At 39.7% G+C, this 11,491-nt stretch overlaps 1 protein-coding gene across 1 annotated transcript; it reads left to right on the forward strand.

Annotated features, from left to right (window-relative positions):
• Positions 1-10,948: 10,948 nt before the first annotated feature.
• LOC145402692 (uncharacterized) lies at positions 10,949-11,290 on the forward strand. Its single transcript, XM_080274665.1, has one exon. It carries the CDS (start codon positions 10,949-10,951, stop codon positions 11,288-11,290), a length of 342 nt encoding a protein of 113 aa, XP_080130791.1.
• The last annotated feature ends 201 nt before the right edge of the window (positions 11,291-11,491 follow it).

An 11,491-nucleotide genomic window follows, 5' to 3' on the forward strand; every position in this document is an offset into this window, starting at 1 on the left:
CACGTGATCCAGGAGCTTTTGGTCCCAACAGCTTTCTTGGCTTATTATACCTAGAGTAATCCAATTTATATTTGTATTAAAATCTCTATTTAGTATAATTCTTTCCGATTTCTCTTCCATTCTATGTAGTAATGCTCTTAAACTCAGAATTGTACTCTCTGTCAGATCCTCAAATTCGCCTCTTTCCCATGTGTTTGGTCTGGGTGGCATGCACAAATTGACTACAATTACTTTCCCTTCAGATGTAGGCTATTAATCTCTACTGCAATCATTTCTACTTATGAGGATATATCTAGTTCTGTGTCTTTGACTTTTAGATTTTTCTTTGTTAACATTATAATTCCTCCTCCATTTTTTAAGTTCCTATCTCTTCTCCATATATTGCATACCTCTAAGTTTAGGATGTCATTTGATATTCTTGGTGTTGATTTTGTTTCAGTTAGGCATATTACATGTGGTTCATTTTCTCTGATATAATCATTCATCTATAATAATTTAGATACCATTCCTGTAGTGCCACAAATTTGATATTCATGTATGTGTTTAGAAGTACTGTAATTTTTAAGTTAGATAGGGTGTAACCTGAATTTTAGTTTATAAGTTTCTATCCTAAGTAGTAATTCATATGTTAATAATTAATGTAGGGTTAACTATTTTTATATGTATGTATCTCTGTATCTATGCATTGGGTGTTGTAACTGTGGATGTTGAGCTATGGGAATTCACCGTCTGGTCGAGTAACGAATAACAGATGCGCTCAGCTTGTCCCCTTCCATTGTGCGTCGCTATTGGGTGCCGAGTTTAAACCTTAAACAGAATAATGATGAATATACAATTCTTTGCATAACCTAGTTGTGAAATGTTTACTAATGAAGCTGCTAGAACTCAATTATGTAAGATTAACAGTCCAAAAAGGCCTAAATAATGTCATTTGTGAGGATTTAAAGGTCCCGTTTATCTTAGCCGTCACTAGATGGCATTCGGTGCCCCAAAATTCAAAGTGAGATAGTGATAAAATCAGTATCTAAATTAAGTAAGGAATAAATCCCAAATTTTCCCCAGTTCAATCAAAAGCCCTGGCGTCATGGGTACACTGCTAAATAAATTGTAAAGAGAATTGAAACCCACCATATTTCAAAAACACCACCTCATTTGACTTAGCAGTGGCGTTGCTAGCGTACCCAAGGAGCCCACTCGAGGTCCAGATGTCGTATATAATGGACGTTCGTTCAGGTGAGCCGTCCACATTTCTCCTTCCCCCCCCCTCCTTTTCTTTGTTTAATCCTTATTTGTCATGGACTATATGAAGTAATATTGTTGAAAGTTTAACGTAGACACTCGAGGTCCAGACGTCGTATATAATGGACGTTCGTTCAGTCCACAGACACTGGCGACGTCAGTGTGAGCATGAGGCCTTCCCACAGTATTGTCCAAAGACTTCAACATACACACTTACACTATCCATGAATTATTATATAAACCAAATGTAATTGTAATAGTATTATTGATCTATCAAGTGTATTTTATTTTGTAAGTAAGAAATAGAAATTTGGAAGTGATGTAATCTGGTAACGGAAGAGCGAAATTCAAAACCATTAACCGTTTTCTTTCTTGTAACTAAGGTTAGGAAGTTAGGAGCGTGGAAGAGAACTTGGTGCCTGTGAGCAATGATGTAATTTTGAAATGAACCTCGAGGCTAAACAAGCCCGAGTGATTATGTATTCTTAGTGCTTATACAATGTCTGAATAGTACCTCGAGGCTAAACAAGCCCGAGTGATTACGAATTCTTAGTGATTATGTTCTTTTTTTTTTAATTATTCCTTGAGGCTACACAAGCCGGAGAGATTATGCATTTTTAGTGATTATATAGCAATGATGATTATGAACTGTAAATAGTCCTTAACTGATATTGGATTCTAGAGAATTACATGATGAGAGTACATTATATGGACGAAAATGAACACAAGTAATCATTCTTATTGGTTCGAGGCTATGCCAGCCCGAAAAGATAACCCATGCTCGTAAAAAGGTCCCTGTCTTGAGGCTATTGTCGAGCCCAAGAATAACGGACAAAAAGAAAGTATGGTACAATGACTTCGTACATCGCTTGTATGTATCAAATTGTTTTCGCCTGGTAACAATGGGGGGAGGAATGATCATCCAATACTACAAAGGGTCTTGTAATTAAAAAATGTTTTGTGGAAATTAACATAAAATTATTAAAGTAGAGTAAAGTATTTGTCTTCTCTTATTTTCTTAGTGTACCTAATTAAGGGAATTAAGTTCTCAAGCCTATTCACTCCCCTTCCAATTCAAGATTCCTTCGCTGAGGGAACGACGACCACCTGTGGTACTGATTAAATCTAAGCTCAGCCAAAAATTACAAACGCTACCACAATTCTTTTTTTTCTTAAATATTCACCATCTACTATACTAAGTCGATTACCACCTGTATTATCCATGGATGAGTTGATCAGTGCCAACAACAGGTAAGAATATAAATATATCCGTCATTACACTGATTGAAGTATACTGGTGGGATAAATCACCCGGTGTCAACCAGTGATATAAAATTACTAGCATTACACTGGATGAACAATAACGGTGGGGATAGTAAATCCATACCGTTACACTGGTGGCAATAGCGGTGGGATATTCATCGTTCTAAAATTAGTGGCGTTGGTGAGAAATGGAAGGGAAGTGAATAGTAAAGAAAAGTGAGAATGCTGAGGGTAGCATTGGTTGATCATTCCCAAATATCTCCGCCACTCTATATCCAGAACATCCTGGTAGTAATGAGGTTCAAATAGTGTACTAGATACGGTTACCCCTGGGGAAAGGGGGAAAGAATACTTCCCCACTATCCCTGCTTGTTGTAAGAGGCGACTAAAGGGGGCCTTTTTATCTCCAGTCTGTCTCCTTACTGTCCTCTTCTGCTCTTCTGTCCCTCTTCTGTCCTACCTCTCGTCTTGATATTTCCATGTTTCCTCTAAGCTTAGTGCTAATTCTTCACTTTTCCTTCCTTCCTTCCAGCTTAGAATGTTAAGGGTTAAGTAATTATATGATCTCTAAACAAATATTACCCAGAGACAAACATACGCAAAACATCATACACTGTCTTGGGTAATATTTCATCGATTTTGGGGACGTCACGAGGTATCGTCCTGGACAACGGAGGAGAGCGCAGAAGGTTGGAGTCAATAGCTTGGTGTGGGCGAAAAAAGAGACCATACAGCCGGGTACCTGTAGATAACTGAATGCCAAATGGGACGGCCCGTATAAAGTGGTTGAAGTGCTGCTAGATGGAAGTGTTTATATCATTGAAAATGTATTTAGTGGAAAAATAATACAAAGGGCTGCTGAAAAGGTAAAACCATATTACGGTACCGAGGAATGGCTCTTAGAACCGTTGCAACAGGAGCTCACCCCGGAGCCCGAAGATGAGCAATTACCACCGCGAGTGAGGAATGCCCCTCGGAGGCTCATAGAGGAGTGTTAGAAAAGTAGACAAGTGCATGTAACGAATGTTGTGAAACATAACTGCTTAAAGTTATGTTCCGGGTGGATTCATCCCCGAGGAGAGGGTGTAAAAAAGGAAAAGAGAGAAGAGTTCCTGTTGGAACCGGGAAGTGCCTTACTTTGAGGGGAGTGATCATCCCCTCACCTTACAATTAGCACGGTCTGTGAGGTAGTGGAGTCTTCAGGACAGAATGAGCGCTCACTTCTTGCGGGCGGAAAGCTGGAAACAAAAGGACAGAGCGAATGTGATTGCAAATGGAAGAGTGGAAGGAAGCGCCTCCCGTGGTGATCTCAATCTCGAGAGACCCTGTCGAGCTCAGGTGAGTGACAAGCTATCCTCCAAAACCTGAGGATGACTGGGGCATAAATTCCCTCATAATATCGTGTGTAAGGAGTGATCATACCTCCTAATGAAGTGAGTAAGCAACCTTCCGAGGTACGCATCAGGTGTTTAATGTGGACCGACAGGTGCCACCGATTGTGGGGAAAAGCATTCCAATTCAAAGTGTTCACAGCAGTTATAAGAGTAACAACATTCCATCCATGCACATGTCATAGAAGATTGACTTGGGTAAAATTTGCTTTCCGAACATGGGAGCCGTGTAGTGCCACAAATTAGATATTCATGTATGTGTTTAGAAGTACTGTAATTTTTAAGTTAGATAGGGTGTAACCTGAATATTAGTTTATAAGTTTCTATCCTAAGTAGTAATTCATATGTTAATGATTAATGTAGGGTTAACTATTTTTATATGTATGTATCTCTGTATCTATGCATTGGGTGTTGTAATTGTGGATGTTGAGCTATGGGAATTCCCCGTTTGGTCGAGTAACGAATAACAGATGCGCGCAGCTTGTTCCCTTCCTTTGTGCGTCACTATTGGGTGCCGAGTTTAAACCTTAAACAGAATAATGATGAATATACAATTCTTTCCGTAACCTAGTTGTGAAATGTTTACTAATGAAGCTGCTAGAACTCAATTATGTGAGATTAACAGTCCAAAAAGGCCTAAATAATGTCATTTGTGAGGATTTAAAGGTCCCGTTTATCTTAGCCGTCACTAGATGGCATTCGGTGCCCCAAAATTCAAAGTGAGATAGTGATAAAATCAGTATCTAAATTAAGTAAGGAATAAATCCCAAATTTTCCCCAGTTCAATCAAAAGTCCTGGCGTCATGGGTACACTGCTAAATAAATTGTAAGGAGAATTGAAACCCACCATATTTCAAAAACACCACCTCATTTGACTTAGCAGTGGCGTCGCTAGCGTACCCAAGGAGCTCACTCAAGATCCAGACGTCCTATATAATGGACGTTCGTTCAGGTGAGCCGTCCACATTTCTCCTTCCCCCCCCCTCCTTTTCTTTGTTTAATCCTTATTTGTCATGGACTATATGAAGTAATATTGTTGAAAGTTTAACGTAGACACTCGAGGTCCAGACGTTGTATATAATGGACATTCGTTCAGTCCACAGACACAGGCGACGTCAGTGTGAGCATGGGGCCTTCCCATAGTATTGTCCAAAGACTTGAACATACACACTTACACTATCCATGAATTATTATATAAACCAAATGTAATTGTAATAGTATTATTGATCTATCAAGTGTATTTTATTTTGTAAGTAAGAAATAGAAATTTGGAAGTGATGTAATCTGGTAACGGAAGAGCGAAATTCAAAACCATTAACCGTTTTCTTTCTTGTAACTAAGGTTAGGAAGTTAGGAGCGTGGAAGAGAACTTGGTGCCTGTGAGCAATGATGTAATTTTGAAATGAACCTCGAGGCTAAACAAGCCCGAGTGATTATGTATTCTTAGTGCTTATACAATGTCTGAATAGTACCTTAAGGCTAAACAAGCCTGAGTGATTACGAATTCTTAGTGATTATTTTTTTTTTTTTTAATTATTCCTTGAGGCTACACAAGCCCGAGTGATTATGCATTTTTAGTGATTATATAGCAATGATGATTATGAACTGTAAATAGTCCTGAACTGATACTGGATTCTAGAGAATTACATGATGAGAGTATATTATATGGACGAAAATGAACACGAGTAATCATTCTTATTGGTTCGAGGCTATGCCAGCGAAAAGATAACCCATGCTCGTAAATAGGTCCCTGTCTTGAGGCTATTGTCGAGCCCAAGAATAACGGACAAAAAGAAAGTATGGTATAATGACATCATACATCGCTTGTATGTATCAAATTGTTTTCGCCTGGTAACAATGGGGGGAGGAATGATCATCCAAACCATGGTCTTAATGTACAATCTCTCAAACTACAAAGGGTCATGTAATTAAAAAATGTTCTGTGGAAATTAGCATATAATTATTAAAGTAGAGTAAAGTATTTAGCTTCTCTTATTTTCTTAGTTACCTAATTAAGGGAATTAAGTCCTCAAGCCTATTCACTCCCCTTCCAATTCAAGATTCCTTCGCTGAGGGAACGACGACCATCTGTGGTACTGATTAAATCTAAGCTCGGCCAAAAATTACAAACGCTACCACAATTCTTTTTTTTCTTAAATATTCACCATCTACTATACTAAGTCGATTACCACCTGTATTATCCATGGATGAGTTGATCAGTGCCAACAACAGGTAAGAATATAAATATATCCGTCATTACACTGACTGAAGTATACTGGTGGGATAAATCACCCGGTGTCAACCGGTGGGATAGAATTACTAGCATTACACTGGATGAACAATAACGGTGGGGATAGTAAATCCATACCGTTACATTCCATCCACATTTGAGTACATCAACTTAATCATCTTATTTATATACTTGTCATGACTTGGTTCTACAATCTTCCTCCTTTTTATTCCCTCCTCTTTATGTACCACTTTCGTACTTGCAATCGAATTACCTTGTAAAATAATGTATTCTTCTCCTCCTCTGATCTTCCCTCATTTTTTGTTTTTGCTTTCGACCTCTTTTCTTTCAGTAATTCTAGTTCCTCTTGTGTTAGGCATCTTTTTATCCATACATTTTTGAACTCTTTTTCCATAAGTTTCTTTGCATTTTTTAGTATCTCCTCCACAGTGTTTACACTTTGGAAGGTTACCTTTAGGGGCCTTGACTTGTTTCTTTCATATTTCCCTAACGTTTTATGTTCCTCTATGTCTTTACTACAGGTTTCCTCTGATACTTCCTTCAATATGCTCATTACATTTGCCATCTCCTTTTTGTCTCTCTAGATCTTGATTCTTACTTCTTCCTCTTCAATACCAGTGATAACTACAGATTTGTTGATATCTGCTGAATCTCTGACTAATTTAGGATTGTTTTGGATTATTCTTTTCACTTCCTTTTTAATGCTTTTTTCTTCCACACTTGTTTCTGTGTCTTTCTTTACTTTCACCATTTCAGCATAAGTGGTTTCCACATCATTTTTTTAGCTTTGCACAGCTTCATTCACCTGTGTTATCTTATCCTCAATATCACTGCTCTGATTAATCAGATTGCTTACTTGCCTATTTGTCTCTGTATCATTCTTGAACTCTTCCATAATACTCTCGTGGTTGACTATTATACCTGCCATTTCACTAATTTTCCTCCTAAGTGAGCCCACTTCTACTGTCAGCTCATCAATTGTTGTGTCTTGTTGACTTCCTTTCCTAATTTTTCTCTTTCTTCCTTCTGCAAGTGCATCTGTTTCTTAATTTCATCCATCTCATTCTGAAAAGCCATCTCTAGTCCGATTACTCTTTCCACCAGTTTATTGTAAGTCCCCATTTCAAGCAGTTCTTGGTAGAAATCATCTGCTTTCTACCCTTATCCCTTTTCTTTTCCAAATTTGCTTTACTAAAGTAGGTGGCCATCATGCAGTACTAAGAGTACAGATACTACATACATTCCCTGGCGCAGAGTCATAGACAAAACAACTGATCAGCTGATTTTGTGCATTCTTGTGCTACTTTGTTTTCTTTACCATTTGAACAACAGTCTTACTTAAAACTTCTTCTTTTTATTTTACAACACCATTTAGTCTAACCTGGTACAGAGCTTTACTCATATAAAGATACTAATTTAGGTAATGCCACTGACCAGGTTGGCCAGGTATGGAGTGGTTGCATCGTGCGTCTGCTCCACTCGGTGCCTCGTGTGTGTGTGTGTGTGTGTGTGTGGACTTCATCAGACCCAATGCCTTTACCTTTCCAAATTTACCACAGAAAAATGAGGTTGATTATTATTAATATTATTTTTGTCTGTCATAATCGATTGACTGTTTACACTTCAAAGTCCTGGCAGCATAACATCAAAGGTCATTGCCACCGCACAACAAGAGCAAAAAGTCAAAACGAGAAAAAAAAAAATCCACATATGAACCATCACACCCAGTACAAATATCGAAGTAACCCTATAAAACAACACAGTAACACCATAGCAGATTGAGGAAGCCAGCTTCCTCAAGATACAAGAAGGAAGCTCCCCCCCGCCCCACCAGACACGCCTCCTCACCTAGGATTGAGAAGAGTCCTTTGTCGAACGGCCAGAGAGACATACTTAGCCGAAAACAACCAATGCAGATTTTCTACGGGTTATGAATGCAAATTATCAATAGGTTCACATGTATGGCCTTGTATTTATTGTTGAAATTTGTAAGAATAAAATGGAGTAGAAGACTTCATAGTCAGTCCTTTCTCTGGCGAACAGATGGATATGGTTTGCGGCTGCTTCTTAGGGGGGCTGCAATATTGATATTTATATATCATCACTCTGAATCATGGGGGGGGGGGATTTCCTGTTAAATCTCTTCAGAACGACATCTTTTATTATATATGTTTGTTGGCTTTAGAGTGGGATGCCTTCACAGAAAAAAGGCAATTTCAGCCAGTAATCAACTAAGTTTACGTCTGGATAGGCTTGGAGAAGCAACAACGACAACAACAACAACAACAGCAGGAGTACACTGTAGCATCAGTCGAGCAGGGCAGTACTCCCAAGGTGAATGGAAAGCTGATGACAGGGAGAGCTGGAGCTCCAATTGTTCCAGTTGGTATGGAATACACTAAGTTCCCCAGCTGGTCACTTCCCGCAGCTAAGTCTTGCTGCCACGGCAGGCGGCGGGATTAGTGGTGGTAACATGTGAGTCATAAAAAATGGCAGCATGCAGGTGAACAGAAACTGGAGCAGATGTGTTTTCTCTTTGTTTATTTCGCCACAGAGAGATACAACTGCGACAAGAGAGTGTATCATAGTACATCTCCCTCTTATAGGGGCTGAGAGTAATCTGCTGCCTCTCTCTCTGCCCAGCCTGGGAACAGGCTTAGGTCAGCTTATTTAGAGATGCCATATCGCTTAGACATACTGGGATATGTGCATGAGTAGAAGTGAGTTACAGCTCTACCATGCACATCATAACATCTCAATAAGGAAGTACTAGTTACATAAAATATATTCACATGGATATATGTTCCTCAAGACTTAAACATTTGCATATTTTACATCTTATCACCTTTCACCCACTCTGTTTACGTCTGAAAAATGCTGGTTTTGCACGTCTGGGCTCACACCTTCTTCCCACACCACATTTACAGTGAAGCTGTGTTTGGTTGTTTATCTTCACACTATATTACACACTCTTTAATTATGAATAAATATCTCTGTATGTACAGCAGTATGTAGAAATAGTGTGAGACTTCAATTCCTCGTGGAAACAATGTCCCCCACCAGAACACTGCTCGGCCACACCTCTTCGACGTCCCATTCGATATTGTAGTCCTAACTACTGTGTAGACTAACCAGTGCGTAGGGTAGCTAACTATTCAGGCAAGTCTATTTGCAATCCGAGAGAAGAGACCCGTGGTTTTAGTGAGTTTCTCATCTTAAGGCCTTTTAGATAGCCCCAAACACAAACACAGGACAAGACCGCAAGAAGCGGAAGACCAACGCCAGGACCAAAATAGGAAGGTGAAAGATATGAGGGGAGATATGACAGTACATATGGTTTTAAATCAGTCTTGTTCAGGTAGGTGACAAATTCTACTCTATTTAACACATGAGACAGCCTGTTCACATTCAATAGAGAAACATCGAATGATGGTAGAGAAGGTCGTAACTGGGACAAGAAGTTCACCGACAAGGTTAAATGTTGCTTGTTAGGTACAATTACCATCTCTTTACTGTGCAACTCACAAAAATCGGATGCAACGTAGTAACCCCTTACCTTAAGGAACTGGTGTTGTGAGGCACACGTCAGTGTTATGTCCTCTGTCTCAGGAAGGAAGAAGTATTTTTTCGTATGTACATGAGCATGGAAAACTGCCTTCAACTGAATGGGTTGGAAAGTGCAACGTTGCAGTGTAGAGGAAGTGTTTGTGTCTAACAAGGCCATCTTACACTCATCTATGTCTGACGGTATAAAGACAAAATGGAAAGCAGGACATACGTGGAGATCAAGAAGGAAAGCCTTACACTTCTGAAATTCACCAACAGTCGTTTCTGCTATATACCTTTTGTCATCAGACATACCTAGCACCTCTGGACCCTCATTCAGAATGACAAGTGTGTTGCTAGTAGTTGCACAACGGAATGGAATGAACCGCCATGCATGGTATGATATGGCATTCCTTATAGGTATCAATATCAGGATGCCATCGTGGGTCAACTGAGCCTCCAACAATGGGTAATAATACTCCAGTTGACTCATACCAAAAAGTGGCGTAAGTTCATGCCTCACCATAGCTACGTCAAGAGCATTAATTAAAACATGAGTAGGAAGCAATAAAGCATTAACCCTGTTCAAACTTGCATCGACTAAGCCGTCCACCATATTGGCTGCATGCGACTCCAAAGCAGTGACTCACTCATCGACAGCATGTGAGTACTCAGCGATTAACACTAAGTTAGGGTTGGTAGGTTAGTTTGGATGATGTTCACAACTCCTACGAGAAAGTTGGTAATCTCAATTAACTTGTTAGCTTAGTTAGTGAACTCACTGAATTGTTCATACGTGTGTATGATTAGCCTGTTATTTACCTTAGCAGCCAATGCCAAATCATGCATCTGTCTGCCCAATTGCGCTATATCCTTGTCTGACGCCGTACCAAAGAGCTTTAGGGACAGGATACCTAGAATGTCCAAAAGTCCTCACTTAGTACGTGCCTGGACATGTTGGGAAAGATCAGAATCTGCATTAGGTAAAGCGACATGTAATTTAGTGAGCCTGGCTATGAGCCTATCTATATGTCCAATCTGAAGCTCAAATATTCCATGCAAGGCTTGTACGAAAGCTTCAATGTCTAAGTTCATCAGCTGTGGGTTCAGGTCAAATGACTTTCCTATTTCCAACAGTTGCTGTTTGAGGTGAAACAAGCTGTCAAAATGTGCATTCCTGAAGTCAAGTGTTAGATTTCTAGGGCACTTAGTTGATGGTGATTGCATCAAGGCTTTTCCGGATAAGGTCACTGTCATGATGAATTTCCCTATACCCAAGTCCAAGGATGATGTTTGCTTGTTCCTCGGGCTCACTAGCTTCTACAGGAGTTTTGTTCACAGATATGCAGCCATCACATCACCGTTAACGACGCTACTTAAGAAGGATGCTGCATGGAAATGTGGATCATCGGAAGAGAAAAGCTTCAACGACCTCAAGGCCATAACAGAGGCACCTGTGTTAGCTTCGGGACTGGAAGTGGTGTTACAGCAGAAGGATGGACAAGGCAAAACACACACCATTGCTAATGTCAGTAGGGCACTAAGACCCCCAGTAAAGAATCATTCGGAGACACACTTGGAGACATTAGCAGTCGTGTGAGCATTAGGATATTTCCGGGATATCATCTTCAGCTACTGGATAATTGTTTTAACTGACCATGCACCCATATGCGACTTGTTCAAGGGGAAAGACCTGCATGGTAAGGTTGCACAATGGTACAGCAAGGTAATAGAGTTTGACCAAGAGGTCAGATATTTACCAGGCCATCAAAATGTTGTTGCCAATGAACTGAGTAGAAAC

This window comes from Coenobita brevimanus, chromosome 58 (genome assembly GCF_032717465.1).
Source record: "Coenobita brevimanus isolate Jiangsu-jjx chromosome 58, ASM3271746v2, whole genome shotgun sequence".
NCBI lineage: Eukaryota > Metazoa > Arthropoda > Malacostraca > Decapoda > Coenobitidae > Coenobita > Coenobita brevimanus.